At 35.1% G+C, this 22,733-nt stretch overlaps 1 protein-coding gene, 1 long non-coding RNA gene and 2 other non-coding genes across 4 annotated transcripts in view; all 4 read right to left on the bottom strand.

Moving 5' to 3' along the window:
• Positions 1-4,228, bottom strand: part of LOC132175968 (uncharacterized) — an 8,397-nt gene extending 4,169 nt beyond the window's left edge. The window contains exons 1-2 of the long non-coding RNA XR_009439482.1: positions 4,119-4,228; positions 3,976-4,020 (exon numbers count right to left, since the gene is read on the bottom strand). This is a non-coding gene — a long non-coding RNA (uncharacterized LOC132175968). The remainder of the gene's footprint in view (positions 1-3,975; positions 4,021-4,118) is intronic.
• A 120-nt stretch (positions 4,229-4,348) lies between these two features.
• On the bottom strand, positions 4,349-4,422 carry TRNAI-AAU (transfer RNA isoleucine (anticodon AAU)). The gene has a single exon. It is a non-coding gene; the product is annotated as a tRNA-Ile (tRNA).
• A 3,522-nt stretch (positions 4,423-7,944) lies between these two features.
• LOC132173766 (putative cyclin-B3-1) overlaps positions 7,945-22,733 on the bottom strand; it is a gene marked incomplete in the record, with an annotated part of 49,038 nt that continues 34,249 nt past the window's right edge. Inside the window, 20 exon segments of the mRNA XM_059585362.1 lie at positions 7,945-8,416; positions 8,496-8,674; positions 8,797-8,895; positions 9,474-9,533; positions 9,659-9,820; positions 10,044-10,133; positions 10,795-10,917; positions 10,995-11,288; positions 12,246-12,294; positions 13,483-13,573; positions 13,861-13,918; positions 14,109-14,163; positions 14,257-14,289; positions 14,503-14,610; positions 14,704-14,736; positions 14,906-14,957; positions 15,070-15,127; positions 15,989-16,046; positions 17,420-17,455; positions 17,717-17,791. Of these exon segments, the coding sequence (XP_059441345.1) occupies positions 8,281-8,416; positions 8,496-8,674; positions 8,797-8,895; positions 9,474-9,533; positions 9,659-9,820; positions 10,044-10,133; positions 10,795-10,917; positions 10,995-11,288; positions 12,246-12,294; positions 13,483-13,573; positions 13,861-13,918; positions 14,109-14,163; positions 14,257-14,289; positions 14,503-14,610; positions 14,704-14,736; positions 14,906-14,957; positions 15,070-15,127; positions 15,989-16,046; positions 17,420-17,455; positions 17,717-17,791 (1,849 nt within the window).
• Positions 19,940-20,013, bottom strand: TRNAI-AAU (transfer RNA isoleucine (anticodon AAU)). The gene has a single exon. It is a non-coding gene; the product is annotated as a tRNA-Ile (tRNA).

Genomic DNA, 22,733 nt, shown 5'->3' with positions numbered 1-22,733 from the left:
TCTCCCATTCTAACTTAGCTCAAAGTTAATTGCAGATACTATTCATAGTCGGCAAAACTTGAGTGGACGTGAAAATTCAAAGAAAAAATGTATGATTTTCGTATGATATCCAACTCTGTACAAGAGATAGGCAAATTCACTATTAAATCTGTGAGTTCTACAAAATTTTTCACTTTCATAGCTTGTGAGAGATATCTGTCTAACAATGTCACCATGAGATATAGAGAGTTTCTTGCATTAAATCAAATTTGAAGTGTACCTCTAACAAGAGTGACCAACAATTCAGAAAATAAAATAGGCACGGTAATCAGAATGCATTGCAGCAGGGTGTACCTCAAAATAAACAAAGACAACATCCAAAAAGCAGACACAGATTTCTAACGTTATGTACCAACCATTTTATATTCCACATGTCAAAGGGTTTGTCGAGTAAAACTTTCTTCTTTTTTCTTGTCGAGTAAAACTAATCCTCAGGATGGCCATACTCATTGAATAACCTAATATAACGGAAATGAATCATTTAGTTAAATACCTTGATAGATTTTCTTGCATGCAATTTCAACGGAAGTAGCAGAATGAGTCTACTAAAGTTGATGTCAAGTTTCTCTGCCTCTTTTTGAATGTGAAAAAGAAAAAGGACACAGAATAAACTATGAAACAGTCTGACATCTCATTTTCTCTGAGAGCTTGGAAAGACTCGAACAGTTTTGAGTCGTTAGAAGAAGAAAAAATGTAGAAAAATCAGAATGTTGAAAGTTCAACATTTGCTATTCCAATGTTGAAAGTTCAAAAAAATGTAGAGAAATCAGAACAGTTTTCCCATCAGTTCCAAATGTTGAAAGTTCACAGAGAGGACCACAAGCTGCAGAATATCGGAAGTCATGAAACCTTTAGGTTACGTTCAGGGCCGGCTCAGGCCCTAGGCGAGTTAGGCCCTCGCCTAGGGCCCCCAATTTATTAAGGCGTAAAAAAAAAAATTTTGAGTTAAAAACAAAAAAAAAAAAATTATTTTGGAACAAAAAAAAATTGAAGGCCTCAATTTAATAAGACCCTAATTAATAAGCCCACTATAACTTTTAAAAATAATTAAAAAAGGACAAAGCATTAAAGCCTTATACATCATTACGCCAATTCCCTAGAGCTCCTAACGCTACAGTACACGCCTGACGCTACAATACCCTAACACTACAGTACGCCTACCTCATTCATTTATCCTCTTGGCCTCTTTCTATAAATTTTTTGTTTTTGATGAGAAAATATAAACGTTAGAAGTAAAATATTACCATTTATTTTCTATTTATTATTTAGCCATCTAGGGAAAGCCAAAAGCCAAAAATATAAACTGTTGTCAACTATGGGCATTTTAAATATCAATCTCTATATTTGCCATTTTACTTCTCCTCTTTGCTTGCTCTTTTCTGAGTTTTTCTTCTCTGCCTATCTCATCATTTTCTCTTCCTCTCCGACTCTGAGTGACTAAGTCTCTTGTCTTATCTCCAAGAACTGTTTCATAATTCATTTGCCAAATCATGTTTTATTGTTCTATTTTTGTCATTTATTTTATTATAGTCATTTTTTTTTTTGATAAATCGTGTTTGTTTAATTTGTTAGTATTTTTAATTAAACATGTCTACTAGAAAATATGCATCTGGATATGAAAAACTTAAAAAAAAAAAAAGAAAAAGAAAAGTAGACAAATTGATTGAATCTCAAAGAGGAGCCTAAATAAATTTGTTATTAGCAATAAACAAAATATTGAGGATAATTTAGGTGAAAAACTCTTAAATGAACAAGAAACTCATCAAAAAGAATTAGAAGATAATGAAAATATTATTGATGTATCTAAATTTATTGCTACAAATATTTATGACCCTGGCCAATAGAAAAATATTGATGCAAAAATAAGGGATTTGTTAGTAGAAAATGGTCCAATAAGATACAATACTATAGATTTTCCTGAAGATGAGAACTCTAGGCATTTTTCTAATACATATTATATACGAAAATTATCAAATGGGGAGCAACATAATAGAAAATGGCTAGTCTATTGAAAAGATGTAGATAGAGTATTTTGTTTTTGTTGCAAGTTGTTCAATTCAAAACCTAATAGAATGCAACTAGTTAATGAAGGGACTAATGACTGGAAAAATCTTAGTGCTAAGCTAAAAAGTCATGAAACAACCAATGAACATATTACTAACATGAATGATTGGATTGATTTAGAAATAAGATTGTTAAAAAATAAAACAATTGATAAAAATGTCCAAGAACAAATTAACAAAGAGAAAGATTATTGGAAAAGAGTATTATTGAGAATTATTGCTGTAGTAAAGAATCTTGGTAAGAATAATTTGGCATTTAGAGGACAAAATGAAAAGATTTACCAAGAAAATAATGGAAAAAGATATTAGAAAATCTTAAATATAAAAACTTAAGATTTTCCTAAAGATGATAGAAAATAAGGGATTTGTTAGTAGAAAATGGTCCAATAAGATACAATACTATAGATTTTTCTAAAGATGAGAACTCTAGGCATTTTTCTAATACATATTATATACGAAAATTATCAAATGGGGAGCAACATAATAGAAAATGGCTAGTCTATTGAAAAGATGTAGATAGAGTATTTTGTTTTTGTTGCAAGTTGTTCAATTCAAAACCTAATAGAATGCAACTAGTTAATGAAGGGACTAATGACTGGAAAAATCTTAGTGCTAAGCTAAAAAGTCATGAAACAACCAATGAACATATTACTAACATGAATGATTGGATTGATTTAGAAATAAGATTGTTAAAAAATAAAACAATTGATAAAAATGTCCAAGAACAAATTAACAAAGAGAAAGATTATTGGAAAAGAGTATTATTGAGAATTATTGCTGTAGTAAAGAATCTTGGTAAGAATAATTTGGCATTTAGAGGACAAAATGAAAAGATTTACCAAGAAAATAATGGAAAAAGATATTAGAAAATCTTAAATATAAAAATTTAATCAGAAATTTTGCATCTAAAAAAGCGAGTAGAAGAATTTATATATATATATATATATATATATATATATATATATAACTTTAAAAAAAATTGAATATTAAAAAAAAAAATTTAGGCCCAATTTCAAAATTTTGCTTAAGGCCCCAAAATATGTTGAGCCGGCCCTGGTTACGTTTGATGCACGGAATGGCTATTGCATTAGGAAAAGGTCTTTAGTAAGTATTGTAAACACAGTGAAAAGATAAGAGACTTAAAAACGTTCAGTGCATTAACTAAAGCTATACATAATGGAAGTAAACTCAAAACGATGATTGGGAGAAAGCTCATCATAAATCCAAAGTTTAAGCTAGAATCACATTTTTCTGCTTGGGAGCTAGAAAGGCTCAATAGCTGTACAAGCAAATTGAGCCACCAAATCAGTTGCCTTCTTCAACACCCACCGAAACCTATAAACGCCTAAAACTTTCCAACCGTTAAGATCGCAAGTCATCCCTCTAAACATCCTTCAAAACCTCACTTTCTATTGCTACTGCAAAATGCTAGTAGCAACTAGCAAGTCGTTTCCCTAGTTTCAGCTTCTTTCGTCTGCAAAAACTCTCGATCATTTACGCAAACCAAAGCAACACATAGCATAAAAAAAGCCCATTGCTTCATTTTCTTTCCTTGGAATGCCAAACTAAATGCATAAGTCTTCAGTAGGAATGCCAAACACAATACCAGGAAAAAGGAAACGAAAATGAATAATTTATTCACAAAAAAAAAAAGAAAAAAAAAGTACACTTTCATGATTTTGGAATCGTCTTTAACCCCTTCACATTCCACTTAAACCTTAAAATTCCTGACACCCACTGTACCAAAAAAAGCAACAACAATGAAAGCAGCCAATAAATTGCTACCCAATACTTTTACAATTGCAATTGAAGATAACACAATAAAAGTGTACCAATCCTGTGACTGTGAGTATCGATGAGGGGTTTAGCGTACCTTGGCAGCCACCATTTTGCTCCATCCCTGATTCCTTCTAGTGTTCTAAAGAGAGACAGAGAGAGTAAGAGAACTTAATGAAATCGAAAGAAGCAAAAATCAAAGAATAGTTAATGCCATAATTAACAATTCTTCTTCCTTACCGTCCTCTCTCTAAACCCCAACCGTAACCCTAAACTACATACAGCCTTCGATTTCTTCAATTCAAAAAAATGCAATTCATGAATTTTTGAAAGAAATCGAAAAAGAAAGAGAGTAGTTACTAGTTACCATTGCAAATGTCGAATCTGAATGTGCTCTAAATAAAGATCGCGCGACGTTTTTACATTAATACCCTTGTTCTTTATTTTTTTCACATCGTAAAAAAACCTGTTGGCCCATGCAGGTCTCGAACCTGCGACCTTCGCGTTATTAGCACGACGCTCTAACCAACTGAGCTAATAGGCCATTTCGTTAAGAATTCTCGTATTGTAGATGAGAATGTTTAAAATTCAAAGTCGTGTCACTTTTAGATTTACTTGGTGGGGATCCGTTTGGGTTAACCAATTTCTAATTTAAGAGTACCTAGCATATAACCCGCTCCATGGCACAGGTGTTTACAAAATACATATTCACACAACAAAAGTACATGTAAAGAATAATATATAATACATATTCAAATAATTTATTATGTTTATAATTGTAATGCCAAGTTAAATCAATTAACTAGTAACTGGTTCCATAATCATTCGCCTCACAATTTTATTTCACGAGGAATAAAACTGAGGGATTTCATCTTCTCCTAAGAGAATTTGAAGCGAAAGACTTCTCGCAAAAAGACAAATATATGTATAATTTAAAATCCACATTCACAAATAATCGAAGTAAAATTTAAAGCATTATACCATAGATAAACTTCCAAATGTCGAGGTCAAAGACCAGTGATTAAAATATGTTACAAACCACATCTAATTGTTCTAAACATAATTAAAGCCTATATTTAACAAGATACAACATAAAAACGATCACAATCATATCCTGACGGGTAGCTCCATCAGCGTCCCACATGGACTTGAGCTACACGAGATGTAGGTCCTTAAAAATGATCCAAATTAAGTCCTTCACAATAACCAGATGCCTTTCGAGATCCATCTTCAGCTAAGCTATCTATAACAACACAGGTAAAAATATATAGAAAAATGATACAAGAATAAGTTCGATGACTTAGTAAGTATAAATGCACATGACGTATATATAGTGAATTCAGTTGTTTATAAATCACAAGCAGCATTATGAGTTCACAATTTATCATATGATCATGAATGCAATATAGATATAATACATACAGTAATATGATAATCATGTCATAGTTCAACTTCATATGATCTACCCGAGCTATTACCCAATTCCGATGGACCTGTAATATAATACCAATGCCCCGGATATTGTACACTACCATCTATAATACTAGTAGCCCGATCAAATCTTATCTCAGATGCCCCACGCTACTAATGATGTATGTCTTGTAGTGACCCACCAATCAAATATGGTTGCATCGATCATGAACAATCATTGAATTCAAAGCCCATATAAACACAAACATATTTTGACTATGGGGTTAACTTTTATAGTAAGCTCATTGTCGTTATCCCGCATATATATATATATCAGCTTACTTTTATAGTAAGCTCATTGTCGTTATCCCGCATAATGATGATGCAATTTAGTCTTTTCTTCTTTTACATGCATACTTTTATAAATCTCATTATTTTCATTATCTTGCTTAATTAATATACGTTTTCACAAAATAGAGTTCACTGTAATCCAAAATGTATTTCATAATAGTTGTAAAGATACATGTTTGGTACACATAAAATAATCATGTTATGCTGAAAAAATAACAACAATTATCCATGTGAGTTTGTACTCACTTGGGTCGTACAGCTCCTCCACTAAATTCTTCAAAGGTGCCACACCCTCGAAATCTGAGAAAATGCCTATCATTAGTTTTAAATTCGAGCTAAAACAAGCCATACACCTAAACATGTTTAAAATAGACTTTCTATCTAACCATTGAACATTCGAATAGAGAGATTCGAATGTTCAGCCATGACATAGAACGTTCAGATAGGAAAGTTCGAACATTCGATGCTAGGCAAAACCCATTTCGAGCCAAAAAGTCACTATATCACTTCTAAGCAAGTCCTAAGTCTTAACATGATTCCTAACAAAGTCCTAACCCAAAATAACATCTCAATGCAGAAAAAACTACGTCTAACACTTTCAAAACATTAACATATGCTTAGATCAAGATTAGGGCCAACAACATAACTACAAGCTTAAAACCTACCAACTAAGCTATGCAAAACATTTAAACATTATAACAACTTGGTAAAGAACGAGTTAAGCAAAGAAGATTACCTCATTGAAGCAAAATCATCAAGAAAACTGCCATTCTCCTTCAAAACTCTCACTCACACACAAATTAAGGTTTCACTAAGCAATAAGTGCGGATTGAAGGCTTGAGGGTAGAAGGAGGGTATTTATATGGTTGAAAAAGCTAAGAATACTACTTTCTCAGATCTGTGGGCAGTCGAACACTCGGTGTACTATAACCCAATGGGTATAGGATTGCAGGTCGAACGTTTGGTGTACTATTACTGAACAGTTTTAGGGTTGCAGGTCGAATGTTCGGTGTATTATTACCCAATGGTTCTAGGGTTGTAGGTCAAACGTTCGGTCATAACCAAAAGTCAAAAATTCTTATTCTCAATGAAGCCTAATGAACCTGATAGACCTGTAACCCGTCCACTTATGCCAAACATAACTTAGTAATTACTTGGGGTACTACAATAATCATAATTTTTAATAAACTATAAAGGTAAATAGACATCTGTGTAACTGGCGACTATTACAACCGGTGTTCGTTCTTCATCGACCGAATCCCGTTTGGTTCTTGGCAGTACCGCCTCCTCAACAACCACTTCGCGGTGGTTGAGAGTAACAAGTCCGTTCCGCGGTTTTTATAGCACCTGTAGCAAGCAAAGCATGAGAAATAGGATATCTAGAAATGCCATCTGTGAACACCTTGGGCCTGGTTATATTGTTTTTGGCTATAGTAACCATGGGATGGGTATTATGGGCAACATGAGATGAAGGTGCAGTAGGGTCAGAGGTTGAAGAAGACACATTGGGAAGGGAGAGTTGCACATGATTTTGGGGTTGAGTGTTTGGCTACACATGAATATGATATTAAATTACCAGTTATCCCAAAAGTTTAAGTTGATAGGAAGAGATAAATTTAATCACTTAATCATTAGTTTAATACTCTTTCACGTGTGGGCTCAAACTTTCTTTTAATAGGTGATGCCCAACACGTGAAATATTTAATTTAAATGAGAGATGAATTGACAGAGTCAAGGTTCGATAAAATTACATTTGTTTATTCTCTGTATTTTACCTTCATTTCTTATTCATTTGTACCTCACAAGAAACTGTAAAACCTGGTCTGATCCAGGATCGTGATAACTAATAACAGTAGTAGTGTTATGTTGATCCTCTTGTTTTGTCGCTATTCTGAGTGTTTTTTTACTTTCATTGTACTCCTATTTTGGTCTGGCAAATTAAAATGTTTAAAGGTAGAGACAAGCACTTGGCCTTCAACTACCCTATTTGTTCCCCTCAATTTTCGCTCCAATCCTTCAAGCCTTCTGTCCCTGCCGCACGCTATCTTTTCACCTTGCAAAAATTTATTTTGTCCCTAGTACTAGGTCTACTTTTGTCTTTTTACAATGATTGTATTTAATTTGTCTTTTTGTAGTACCATACATGTTCATTTAAATCGGATAAACTTCAGGATAGCCGGATAGGTATTTTTCTCTTTTCATTCATGTTTCACTAGTTTTGTCCTACAACGCATACCATTAATTAGGAAGAAAAAGATAAAAAAATAGTGAACGTAGAAAGTTACAAGCATCTTGACATGTGAAGTGTGAAATGGACACCAACACCAAATTTACATCAGAACGCAAAACAGAAATAAGAATCACAATACATGAGCAGCAGCTGGCAAATCAAGGCGTTTCCAAGAAATAATTTGGAGCATATGTCCAAGATTAACAACCAGCGGAGGTGTAAAATAAATCCCTATTATTTTACAATTGACTATATATTTTTCCTGCAAGACTTGGACATGAAGAAAACAGAGTATCGCACAAAAGATCCTCCCCTGCACACTTTCTAGTAGAGCATTAGGTTTGATGATCTAATTACACACAGAGAGAGAGAGAGAGAGAGAGAGAGGCTTTCTGTTCCACACATGTCAAATCAAAGAGGAAGCCTATCTAAAGCTGTTATGGCTGCAACACAACTGAGATAAGGCCTTGTGTACTTTTCGTACGTGACTCTCAAGTGTTCTGTTCCAGCAGCTTTATGGAATCTTATGATCATCTCCCCACAATCCCTACAATGATTTGAATCTTGAATCCACAAATATAAATGAGATTTCAAAAGTGAAGGAGGAATTGAATCTTGAAAAGTACCTGAGCTGGGATTCTTCATAGCGGGAGTGTTTGCAAAGCAGGGGGGTCCAAGCTGGAGTCATGTGGAGGGTACACCTTGCAACATAGATAGCTGATGCACACAGCAATGAGGGCTTATACTTCAAAGCCTCATATTCAACTACGCAGAGTTCAATGAGGTAGAATGCCAGGTGTTCAAGCTGGGAGCGATTCCCACAAGGAAAAAGAAACAATCAGCAAATTTGGGTGTCAATCATATCTTATCAGGATTAAATTACCAACTAACAATTAGTAGAGAGGGATATTGAAAGCTACTAGATACCTTTGTGTCTGACTGAGAAGCCTTGAGAAACCGTAACATAAACACATAAGGAGTAGCCACATTAAGACGAAACTTCAATTGCTTAAGAACAAGTCTCTCCTGGTGAGCAAAGCCAATGTGTCATCACATCAAGTGCAACTATAAATGGTAGTCAAATTTTGAAAAATCATCTACACCATAGATTTGTAAACAAAAACAAAAAAATTAAAGACTTCTTAAAATTGCCAAAAGCAAAACCAACTCATTCTCGTCATATTCCACAAGCCCTAGTTACCCATACTGATGGTGGTGTTCCCCAAATCTTAACACAGGTACCATGAATTCGTTTCTTTTGCAGGTTCACATTTGGTGTGGGCCTTTTTATGGTTTTATGTACTAGTTGGACCTCTCAACCTCGTCACTTAAACTTTATGGTTTAAATTCTGATGTGAGAACTTGCATTTGGGGTTAGGTGTGAACTTAGTGTGTTATGAACTTTAGTTTATTGGAAAGTCCCCTCAATCCATTTCACCACCAGAAACAAGCAAACACAACACTATACATTTTGATCTTAACACAGTTCCCGTCTGTGTGAATACGAGTTTCCAACTCACCTTGTCTACAACAGGTGTCAGCAATCTAAAGAAAAGAGAAAAAAGAAGCCCTAAAACAATGATTACAGGTGAAGACAAGCATACCATTGCAAGCATTTGGTCTCTTGTGTACGACTCAGCTGAGATACTAATTAAATCCTTGACCTGTATTTATTATAGAGCATAAGTCACAAAATCATGTATTTTGGGAAGAAAAAAAAAAAAAAAAAACTTGGCGTATCGAAACTAATTTGATCAGAAAGTGTGTCAGTTGAACATATTGATATTACCCTAGGATGCCAAAAGTCCTCGTATTTTGATGCCAGCAAGAGTGCAGTAAGACCAACCAACTGCAGTTCATTTTTCTTTATCGTAGCTTGTGAGAGATATCTGTCTAACAATGCCACCATGAGATATAGAGTTTCTTGCATTAAATCAAATTTGAAGTGCACCTGTAACAAGGGTGACCAACAATTCAGAAAATAAAATAGGCACAGTAATCAGAATGCATTGATGCCCAAGATCAGAAAAGCTTTATCAGAATGCTTTTCTGATCAATTGGTTAATCAGATTGATTTATAAATTATAACCAGGATGCAAAAAGCCAAGAGAGAAGAAAAAAAAAAAAAAAAAAAAACGATGTTACCAGGATGCATTGGAAGAAAAGATATGTACCTCAATTAACCAGTTGATCAATATGCCTCGCATATGGGCTGTAATGTTTGTCTGAATCGACATGTAATTTGCTAAAGACACATTCTGTGCCTGCATTCAAAAGTGAATTTGGCATAGGCAATAACATCAAACCAAACTGGTTTAGAGAGCAATGCTAGAACGCCAAATTCAGATAATAGCCTAGAGCTGTATTTAAGGGCATATTTCTCAATCTTGACTGAAGATACACCTTGGTGATCATTAAACTGAGCATAAACAAAGCGAATAATGTCAAGTAATTCAAACGTGCTACTCCAACTAAAGGCAACCAATTTTATGAAAGTTGCACAGCTTCTCTTGATAGGATCTATTAGAAAACAGACAACCTAAGATCGCTCAAATCCAAAATTATGGCTAATTATTTGTTTTGAGAATGTTACTTGTTCGTATTTTCACATCTTACCACTTTCTACTAGCTACTATTAGCTTCTAGATCATTAGCTTTGGAAATTTCAGAATGTTGAGTAAGCTATATATATGCTGCAAACATCCACTTTACTAGTGGACTCGCTGGTGGGAACCTTTTCAGATCCATGTGATTATTGGGATCCAAATTCTTTAGTTTCCTTCCTCTCTACTTTCTCAATACTTCAGAAAATGGGTTACAACACTCGATAAATTTAAAGTAAAAGGAGCGCCAATCCTGACTAGAAAAACAAAAACGATTGAAAGGCAGGAAAGTAGGTAATAGGGGGATAATATTAAACATTACCTCTGTCACCCAATAGTACTGATAGATCTCATCAACATATTCAGCAACTTCCAGTTGATTGCGAAAGTCATCAATACTTGGTAGTTTTTCCAGCTGCATAACTTCACCACATTTCTCCAGTAACTGCAAGACAATACCGATTGTAATTAAAATTCACAAGAAAAGGGTAAATAGATTATTAGAATATAGTATGCCTCAACCTTTGATCTTGCCATCAAGGAAGATGTATAAGATTTCCTACGATCTGATTTTCTCCTGGAAATGATATCTGAGATAGTCCTTGGATTGCCATCAGAATCAGATGAAAGCTGTCCTTGAGCGGCTTCATGTGGAATCACTATTGCAATATTCTCAGGAATAGAAGATGACACAGCAACCTCCTTGTTCTTGGATGAGATTGCAGCAACAGATCTCTGTTTGTTAAGATCTGACGTGTTCTTGGATTTTGAAGTCCTTTGAGCCTGGGTAGTCTGAAGCGTAGTCTTCAGAATTGGCTGTATCGTTAATGACATTAGAAGGGATTCAAATTACTAAAGCTTGTTAAAATACATTGGCAAGTCTAGTCTCAATATACTGATTACATTTTGATACTATTGCCTTTAAACAAAACTTGGCTTCGAGGGTAACCTGATTCCAACTAAACTATTCAAAATGGGGATGAGTAAAATTAAAGTCCTTGAGGGGAAAAAATTGTTAAGCTATCACACACGAACTAAATCTATATGTCTGTGTCTTTCATCAACAATGGAAACCATCAAAAGAGGTTCAACTAAATTGGCAGATTATTCTAGTGGCCTTAACCACCCAGATGTCTTGCAAAGTAGAGAAACTTGTGATTAGCAAATGTCATAAAAGCCTAAACCTAAGCTCCAAATATGAGCACGACCAATCAAATCATAGCTTAAATAACTGTCAAGAGACCGCTAAAAGTTATATGGCAGCTGATGTAAAGCCCTGATATGCAGCAGGATATACCTCAAAATAAACCAAGACAACATCCAAAGCAGATAGAGCTATCAAACGTTATGCACCAACCATTTTATATTCCACATGTCAAAGGTTTTGTCGAGTAAAACTTATCCTCAGCATGGTCATTTAACTTTTTGTGAATCACTTCAATTCTGAAATGAACTTTTCCCGCACATACATTTCATACAACGCAAGATAGGCCATAGTCATTGAATAACCTAATATAACGGAAATGAATCATTTAGTTAAATGATTTGAAGCCTCATCATATTGTTATTTCTATTTCATTCCAGAGTGATATTGTGAAGAAAGAAATTAATCAACCACAACTTCACTGCTGAAGTAACAAAGAGATATTCTGACACAAATGAAGTATCGATACAGTTAATGAAGCTTGAAAACAGTAGAACAGAACCATCATACCATGGAGCATCCTTAACATCAAAAGAAAGCACATGCGTGACATAAAACATGTTACATACCCTGATAGATTTTCTTGGCAATGCACGAGCTTCTACGTTAGTTTTGCCCCTGGAATCATACATGTAAACTAAAAATTTAAATTGCCAATGCAACCAAGTAACATTGAATAAACTTGAATACAATTTCAATGGAAGTAGCAAAATGAGACTACTAAAGTTGATGTCCCTTTTTTGAGAGTGAAAAAGAAAGAGGAAATAGAATAAACTATGAAACAGTCTGACATCTCATTTTCTCTGAGAGCTTGTAAAGACAAACTGTTTAAAGTTTTATGTGGCATCTACTAGAGATAACAAATTTGATGCCAAGCACATGTTCATAAGTTGTGGTAAAGAAAGAGCATGGTAAGGAGAAATTGGTTGTCCACACTCCAACATGTGTTAGTGGCAAAAATAAAAAATAACACTCAAGAACACACTGGTTCTCATCCCCAAATCCTGAGTCGTTAGAAAAAAAATTGTAGAAAAAGGTGTAATTTCAGTTCCAAATGTTGAAAGTTCAAAATGAGACCACAAGTTCACAAAACAAAGCTAAAGAATATCAGAATTCATGAAACCTTTAATGTCTCTGCAATATTTTATGAGCGAAAAGTTATGCACTAGAATACCTGATTCTCATGAAACCTTTGCATCAGGTCAAGTCCATTAGAATATTTAGCAGCTTTAAAAGCAAAGAAAATAGTTAAGTCTTCATATTATTTTATATAAGTCACACTCAGTTTCTCTTGTCTCTGGTCCAGTGGAAGTAAGGCCGACTGCCCCGCTTATTTTTATACCTGATTACTACTAAAGTCTGGCCATATTGTGACACCCATGCAACGGTATTAAAAACAAAGTGAAAGATACAAATTTAAAAATGTTCAATGCGTAAACTAAAGCTATACAGAATGAAACTAAACTCAAAAAGATGATTGGGAGAAAGCTCATCAATCCAAAGTTTAAGCTAGAATCACATTTTTCTGCTTGCAAAGTGTCAAATATATAATCACAAGCAGATTTATATGCTTCAGCTGACAATGTTAGCAGATAAAACACACTCCCAATTTTTTTTGATAAGTGGCAGATAAAACAAACTCCCATGCCATGTGCAAACCTTACAGAATGGAACTCTGATGGTCACGAAAGCATACTGCCGTTATCATTTATGCAGAAGAGAAATTGAATGAACTAGCGAAACCAGCAAGAGTTTCATTAATCTGGCAGGGAGAAAATAATGCTTGTATATACCATCATGACTCACATTATTATGAAGCCATCACTCGCTCGATTCTTCCAAAGATGGCTCCTACCACTGTTTACCCGAGATGCTACTTTCTTGCCAGCTTTACCAACTGAACCCAGCAATAAAATTAGGAAAGACGGACAAACATTGTCAATGCAACTTTGGTTGAGCAGAATGCATAAATGAATACAGCTGGCCAATTATGATTAATTTTGTAAAATTTAGCATGGTGACTAATTATAGAGAGTATTCACATATGATGTATATTATACTGCATCATTCCTACAGGTTCTTGCCACTGTAGCACTGAAGTAAAAATAAGTAAATAAAGTAAAAAACACATCTTGATCACAATATAATTTTAGCCATTGCACGTGTGGAGAACTAAAAAATCACCAGAGCTACCTAAAAATCCACTCTTTTCTTTTCCCTTGTCAGAACTTCCAGCATTTTCCTACAAGCAAAACGGATCAAATATCAAGACATATTTTTTTAAAGAGAGAGAGAGAGAGATCCTGCAATCAGAAGAACATAGAACTGGGGAATGAAACAACTCTTTGGAAAAAGTAGGCAAAGAAAACTCTGCAATGAAGCTCTATCTTAAATGAACAGAAGAAAAAAAAGATGCATATGATTATGACAACCTTTGGGATACTTGTATTTGTCTGGTTCACCCTTTTTAGCACGGGCAAAGACTTCCTTCAAGCAGGGAGAGATAATAAGAAATTGCATCACCAGTACATACATTTATTCATATCACGAAACCTTATAGTATATTGAATATTTACATACCTGTTTGATAAAAGAGAATTCCTTGTAGTAATCCTGATAAAAGAAGAAAATATCATGTAGGAGACATCTAAAAATTTAAAAGTTCTACAAGAGATGAGCTACATGAGAGTTTCAAAAACTCTCATTGGTATCAACAAAACTGTCTCCAAATAAAATACTCTAATCAGTATCAACACAACTCTCTCTCCAAATCGAAGTGCTTATTCTCACAGTATGATGGGGAGAAAAAACCGAAGTCACACATACCTGCCATTTGTAACAACATGGCTTTGACCCATGGTCTTGTTCTTGTTACCATTTGAAGAGGTATTTGTATTTGTCTGGTTCACCCTTTTTAGCACCGGCAAAGACTTCCTTCAAGCAGGGAGGGATAATAAAAAATTGCATCACCGGTACATACATTTATTCATATCATGAAACCATATAATACATTGAATATTTACATACCTGTTTGATAAAAGAGAATTCCTTGCAGTAATCCTGATCAAAGAATAAAATATCATGTAGGAGACGTCTAAAAATCTAAGTTCTACAAGAAATGAGCTACAAGAGAGTTTCAAAAACTCTCATTGGTATCAACAAAACTGTCTCCAAATCGAAGTGCTTATTCTCACAATGTGATGAGAGAAAAAACCGAAGTCACACATACCTGCCATTTGTAACAACATGGCTTTGACCCATGGTCTTGTTCCTGTTACCATCTGAAGAGGGATTGAAATCTTTAGAACTTAATATTTTTGCAAAACCAGCACATATTGTTGGGCTGAATCATAGAAATAACGATAGTAAAACTTATAAAGGCTAATAAATTACCTCTCTTGGAAGTATGTATGTCACCAACACCTTGACATACTTTTTCTTGCACTTTTTCCTATATTAAACAATAGAAATTTCAGTATTTCTTACAGGCAAAAACTAACAAAAGACTGATGGATGTCAATGTTTGCTAGCCTTGACAAAGAAAACCCCATCACTGACCTTTATTAGAATGATTAATAACCAAAGAAAAACAAAGTTTCTTACAAACTCTGATACAGATACATTATTCTTAAATTTCCTATAAGCCAAGTGTTAGAAACAGGGGGGGGAAAACAAATTTTACCCAAGCCATCACATTGATTTTAAGACCTTGATCATCTTTGCAAATACAAAAAGTAGATTTTAGAAACTCATTATGATACTTCATTCATTGTTTGCTGTAATTTGCCCTTCCCAATTATGGTATGCATTTCTTTCTAACAAAAGATCCAGTCCACCCCCTTATTTCAGCTTTATTACTTTTTATTAAGAAAACTACTTTTGGTAAAACGAAGAATAATTAACTAAATATCAGAATGCTACAATGAAAAGTTCACGTATCATTTACCTTCACTAAGTTTGTCATTTCAATATAATATCAATCTTTGGAATGGACACTTGACGTAGTTTTAAAACCATTTCACAACCATTTTAGAGATGAAGCAATAATTATGCAATATTTTGAATTTGCTATTCCATTCATCTTTTAATGTAATCATAAATTAACAAAAAAATTATAATAAAAGTTAGAAACATCAATTAAGTGCAAGTACCTTTAAAATAAATGAGTAATTCTTCAGAATGTTTTATCACTTTGTGGTAAGTAAATTATAAAGAAAAAAAAAAAACCAGAAGCATAAGATCAATTCAATGGAACTCAGAAGGAAGCAAACAAGAATTTAGCAATTATTTAAATCGGTTTTGGTCTCTATACCATAAATGATTTCCTCGACGAGACATTCACAATGCTTCTGCTTGGACCCAGTGAAACCCTAGAAAGAAATATTGTAGATGTTATTGGTAAAAAAATTACTAGCATGGAGAAACAACAAAAAAAGATAAAAATAGAGAAAGATTTGTATCCTAGACCAACTATAAAAAATCCATCTAGCTTCTTGTCATGAAAGAAAAAGCTTGATAAGTTAAAAGGATAAATGCAAAATTAGTCTCTATGGTTGGCCTAAATTACAAATCACTTCTTGTGGTATAAAAATTAATTTATAGGTCTTCAGGGTAGGCCAAAATAACAGTTTACTCCCTAAAATCAATTTCTATTAAGCAACTGAATAGAATCAGTTACTTTGTAAAGGCATACCCAATAAAAACGCGACACATGTTATTATTAATTTCTGACTTTAAAAAATGACAACTAGGATTTTTCACATCATTTTAGAACACCAACTAAGATTATACATTAGCTCTCACTCCAAGTCATACTGCTACAGTAAATTAACCTAATCTCTTCTATCCCCAAAATTTTACTCCATGCATAACCCTCTTACATTCTCATCTTTCTCGCCACAATTTGGGAGCATTTTGCGAGAATTTGACAATCACATGTTCTAACAATTGAAAAATAAATAAAAACAAACATTCATGTTAATAAATTGTGACAAAGTTTTCCTTCAAATTAAGTTGGAGAAAATGGGATTACTCTTTTTATTAAACTGGCATTTGTCTTTAGAGCAAGGAAATTGATTTCAGAGACTAAATTATTACTTTGGCCTACCTTGAGGACCTATAAATTATTTTTTATACCACATGTAGTGATTTGTAATTTAGGCCAACTACAAGGACCAATTTTACATTTATCCCTAAATTAAATTGTTTTAATGTGAATATCTAAATACCATTTTGAGTTCTTCAAAACCAAAATATGCACACAAAAAAAAAAAAAAAAAAAAAAAGAAGGTAAAAGACAAAAAAATCGGTTCTATTTTCTTAATTGTCAATTCAAATTTAGTTCATTGAGTAGATAATAACAATTAAGGAAAGTATCCACAATCCAGCTAGCAAACATATGTAAGTGGGACAAATTAAAAGTGTAAAATTGGATTTGGACTTCAACAACAACAACAAAAGCTTGTCTATGCTCTGAAATGGACACGAAGAATGTTAAGAATATACCAACATATATTTTTCTTTTAAAAATGTTACCCAACAACAGCTTCAACCGGAGGAATAAACTAAGAGCTCAAACCATGAACACACAGAGGAAAAGAGTAATATTTTGCCATTAAAGACTTTTTAAATATCAAAACTGCAACGGTATATACACTCTACCACTAGAAATACTTAATTTTGACAAGCATATAAAGGAAAAAGAATGATGATGGCCCTGATACTCATGGTTCAGAGTGCATACCTTCGCAAACATGTTGTTCCCTCACTTTTACCTTTCCTGCAATGCAATAGAGCATGTAGCTTTAGAGCTACTGATTCCAGGGCCAAAAAGGCTAAAAATAAACTATCATGTCATTTTTGCCACCTTTCTTTGCAAGAAAATTGACAAGTATCAGTCAAGGGGAAGGAAATGACAAATTGTATTCCAGATTTATATATTTACAAGGATTTAAACTCTTAGCATATATGAAAAAAAATATGGGAAACAACTCCCAGGAAAGGAAAGAAGGTAATGTTGCCAAAATTAAAAGATACTCACATTAGCTTGGGGTCATCACGCACTACATTCCTTGAAGAGTTGACCTGGGCATTGCTGACATCAGCCAATGCTTTTCTTCTGACAATTTTGCTTGCTAAAAAGGCCAAAATCTAAAACTGTTAAATATAGCTCTCAAGGCATAAACTCAAGTTCTATTGACAAAGTTACTATAGTTAAGCCTTACCAGTACTAACAACTTTGCCTTTGCTCTTCTCCATATTATTCAAATCACCCTTCGTAGGAGCAATGAAGATAAATTTAAAACTCAATACCCAAAAGGCGTTGGCATAAGCCAAATTATCTAGGCTTTGCCACAAACTAAAACAAAAATCACCAATTATGGGGAAAGGGACTGAAGTAGTAATACCTGTGCAGTAGTCAGATTAGCTCCTTTGTTAACAGTTACAGATTTTCTTCCGCTGAGAAATCAAAAAGAGTAAAGAAATAAGAAAACAAGAAAATTAAGGTTCTCCTTACCCACAGGTTGGTCCCCAGGAAAACCAAATAAGAAAGAAGATAAATGAGTTTTCCGTTTAATGTTGTTATCATTTCTAAAAGTGTCAAACTAACCTCAACTAAGACAAATAGCTGTAGAATCAAATTGAGCTTATGTATCTGTTTTCATAGGCACCAACAAAATGAAAAGCGTACAATTCTATGTTAAAGTAATTTTGAGACCCCAATTTATGTCAGCAACAGTAGCCAATGTATAAATACAAAACTAATCTTGCATTGTTGCCAATTGGGCCCATAAAAACAGAAATATACTACTGAGATGTTGCACAATAAGTTGAATCTAGAACTTTCTAGGAGTTTCTAAGTGTATTGGGTTTATTTTTCTTTCAGTCTAGAATTCTCTCTTTATTTTTGTGATTTAATAGGTTTTTAGTATACCAGTCGCTTTAGGACTACTAATGCTAGTAGTGAAAGAAAGAGTCCTTGTATAAATATTGAGTATTTGAGTATCGAGGCACGTCAGCCAAATCAGATGCCTTCTCCCACACCCATCGAAACATTAAACGCCTAAAATTTTCCAACCTTTAAGATCGCAAGTCATCCCTCTAAACACCCTTCAAAGCATCACTCTTCATTGCTACTGGAAAATGCTAGCAAGTCATTTCCCTAGTTTCAGTTTTTTTCATTTTATTCTACAAAACCTAATTATTTATGCAAACTAAAGCAACAGAGAGCATAAAAGCCCACTGTTTCATTTTATATCCTCCCCTCGCTTTCCTAAGAAACTAAGTCTTCAATAGGAAACGAAAATGAATAATTTATTAAAAAAATAATAACAATTACACTTACCTGATTTTGGAATCGTCTTTAACCCCTTCACTTTCCACATAAATTTTCAAATTTCTGACACCCACTGTACCAAAAAAAAAAAAAAATTGAAAGCAGCGAATAAATTGCTACCCAATAGTTCTACAATTCTAATAGAATATCACACACAAAAATAGAATACAATAAACCATGTACCACTCCTGTGAGTGCGACTATGTTCACCGCCTCCATTCATGCCTGTGGCAGCCACCATTTCGTTCCGTCCTTGATTCCTTCTAGTATTCTAAAGAGAGGCAGAGAGAGAGAGATAGAGAGAGTATGAGAATTTAACGAAAACGAAAGAAACAAAAAACAGACAAGAACTATTATTTCTGTGAGGATTTCTAACAATCTCTTGTAGCATGCCTAAATCAAATGACACAGTCAAAGAACAAAAAGAATGCCCTAAATTAACTATTCTTCTTCCTCTCTAATTCTTCTTTTACCATCCTCTCTCTAAACCCTAACTGTAACCGTAGATCTTTCGGTTACTTCAATTCAAAACTTAGGCTTCCTAATTCTTGGCCTTTTTCTTCGTTCTTCAATTCAAAACATTTATATGTGAATGTTTTTATCAATTCATGAATTTTTCAAAGAAATCGGGGTTAAAAAAATCGAAACAGAGAAAGATTTAGTGGGAAAATACCAACTGTGAGAGAGAGAAATTCTGCAACTTCAAAAATTCAGACTACGAACTGACTATAAGGTCTTAGAAATTTAGAAAGAGAAAGCAAATTCCAGAGAGAGAGAGAGAGAGAGTTACCATTGCAAACGTTGAATCTGAATGGCTACGATCGCGCTCTTTGGTCTTGTTTTTGAAAAGCGGGCGCTTTTACATTAATACCCTTGTTGAAACTTTTCACCTCGTAAAAAAAATAATGATAAAAAGGAATTATATATTGGCCCATGCAGGTCTCGAACCTGCGACCTTCGCGTTATTAGCACGACGCTCTAACCAACTGAGCTAATAGGCCTGTACAATTTCAACTTTTGAATAATACTTGATAACCATTAAAGTACAAAATAGTAGCTCTGCGTTCGCGATATACTTGGTGGGGATTGGGTTGCGTTGAAAAATATAAATCAAGAAGATAGGGAGAAAAATAATCAAAGGAAATGATGAACGGTTCATATGTAAATATTTGATTAGCCACTTCATTTACAGAGTTAATCAAAGTGATTGTAATGACTAATTGGTTTTGTTTGAAATTTACTAAAGATGAAATTTAGAAATGAATTGAGTTCAAATGGATTATGGTCAGAGAGTATCGTTAAACAAAATTAAGGATGCTTTTATAATTGTCTAATGAGTTTATTTAAATATAAGTTACGGTGCAAAGTTGATCCAACTCAAATACATGCTCTTTGCCTGAGATTAACCATAAAATTACCACATAATAAATATTCCAAGAAATCAAGTTCACTTTGTCATACCAAAAATATAATTATTTTAATTTATTAAAAATCATGGGACGTATATACCAAACTTTAAAACCATCCCAATTGCATATAAAAACCAAGCAATTGACTCAATTGAATTACAACAATTTAATTGATCGCATGGTATCATTGATTGAGAAAAATAAAAAATAAAAGGAAAAGGAAAAGGAAATTAGGGGAAATGGATGGGTATGCCCGTGACACTTTTTGGCCCTCCGTCCGAAAAATCTCCCTCTAGTGACTCCTGAACCGCTGACAACACCGCCATCAGATATGTGACGCGCCCTCACATGTCGCTACAAGTCTATGCTGTTCCGACACTATCGCTTCGTCACAACCCACCACGGTGGTCCGTTTGCTTCGTTTGGCCATCCGTTAGATAGATCTCCCTCCAGTGACTCCAAAACCGTCGAGAATGTCTCCATCGGCCCTACTACGCGCCTTCATGCGCCTCTCCAGCATCTGCGCGTCCTCTCCACAAGCCTAAGCACTGCCATTCTGCCAAGTGTTCACCACACACGCCAGATGCTTCCGTCAGCCACGTCAACCATAGTGCCACGTCAGCCCTAGTGCCATGACAGCACCACATTAGCCACAATGCCATGACAGCACCACATTAGCCATATTGCCATGACAACCCTACTCCCACGCGCTCCATGCACCCTATTCTATTTTATTTATTTATTTTTTTAAAAAAAAAAACAAAAACAAAAACAAAAACAAAAAAGTCATTAGGTTGCGTCAACCCACCCGGACCAGCACTTTTCAACTCAATCCATCTAGGTTACTTATTTTTGGGTCAATAAGTCCCATGTATCCAACCCACCGGCTTCTTTGCCAGTTTCTCTTCTTTCTTTTCATCTTTCTTCTCCTCTGGTTTCTTCTCCTTCATTTTCGTCTCTTCTATAGGTTTATTTTCCTCCTAAACAAACACAACCCTACATCAGAACCCTGAGAAACAAACTACAAACCTATAAACAATGGAAAAGATCGAACTTTGATTGGAAAAATGGGTTATCTGGGGTACTTCTACGTAGAAACTAAATCTTTTGAGATTAGATCGAATGTGCAAGGCGGAGTCCAATTGGCGGAGAAGAGTCGGGGAAAAACACGAGATGTGATCATGGCATGGCCAACTATCTTCTGGTTAGTGAGTGCATGGGACTATTTGACAAATATTGAGATCATTCGTGACAATTGGAGGACTTTCCGCTTTGGTAGTTTTTCGTATGTGATGCAGCGAAAAAAGAATTCCCACGGCAATTATCTGGAGTTATCGGAATACGGTGGGAAGGGACGGAGAAGTTTTGTGATTATACCGGAGGGGTATGAAGGGAAGGGATGGAAAGATTGCCGTTCGCAATTGCAGAGACTAAAGTTGCATTTTGAGAAGAACAGAGTAGGGGTGATCAACGGGGAGGAGTCGGAGGGAAAGAGCCAAACCAGCAAGGCTCCTAAAGAGACCAAAGAGATGCAACCGAAGAGCGGAGGGACCACAAAGATGTCACCGGTGGGGCCCCAAAATCAGCAGAAGGAACTTCAGAACCGGCGTTCATATTCAGAAGTGGTGGTCGGGGAAAATAGCACGACCGGCACCTCCGGTTCACAGGCAGCCGGTGAGGGGGGGGTGAATAGTCATAAGGAAAGTGCGAAAATTATGGAGTTTACGAACGGGGATCACGCTCAGCAGCAAAAGGAAAGTTTGGCGATACCCACGCTGGAGAATATCACGAGCATTAAGGAAATTCTGCTTTCCTTACAAAAACAGATTTCCAGCTGTTTAGAAAGACTGGAGCAGGGCGGTGGGAACAAGGGGATGGAGATAGGCAGGGGGAATAAGGAAATGGAAATGGGCTGGGGTAATAAGGGGCAGGCGAATCAGATGGGCCAGAGCAAAGTGGGGAATGGGCTGCAGGATTGGGCCCCAAATGGGGTGAATGCGAATGGGCCTGAGAACACTAAAATGGTTATAGAGCCTGTTGATAAGCCCACAAGGTTGCAGATTATCAACAGGTATCGGAAGATATATGTTCGCCGGTATCCCACTAGAAATCGACGATGGCGCCCAAAACCGGTGAGTGCAATACCGTCGATTGATGACCAGAAGGTGACGCAGGAGCAAGAAAAGGAGGATGTTGACACAGAACACGCCGATGCGAGTGACCACATCTCTCTGCCGGCAATTACAGGTTCGCCGGAGGCTGATCGGAGCGGAACGCATGAGCAACTGACGGAACTTCTTGGCACAGAACAA

Source organism: Corylus avellana, chromosome ca3 (genome assembly GCF_901000735.1).
Source record: "Corylus avellana chromosome ca3, CavTom2PMs-1.0".
NCBI lineage: Eukaryota > Viridiplantae > Streptophyta > Magnoliopsida > Fagales > Betulaceae > Corylus > Corylus avellana.
The sequence above is the reverse complement of the archived record's forward strand: the minus strand, read 5'-3'. Positions and strand labels throughout refer to the sequence as shown.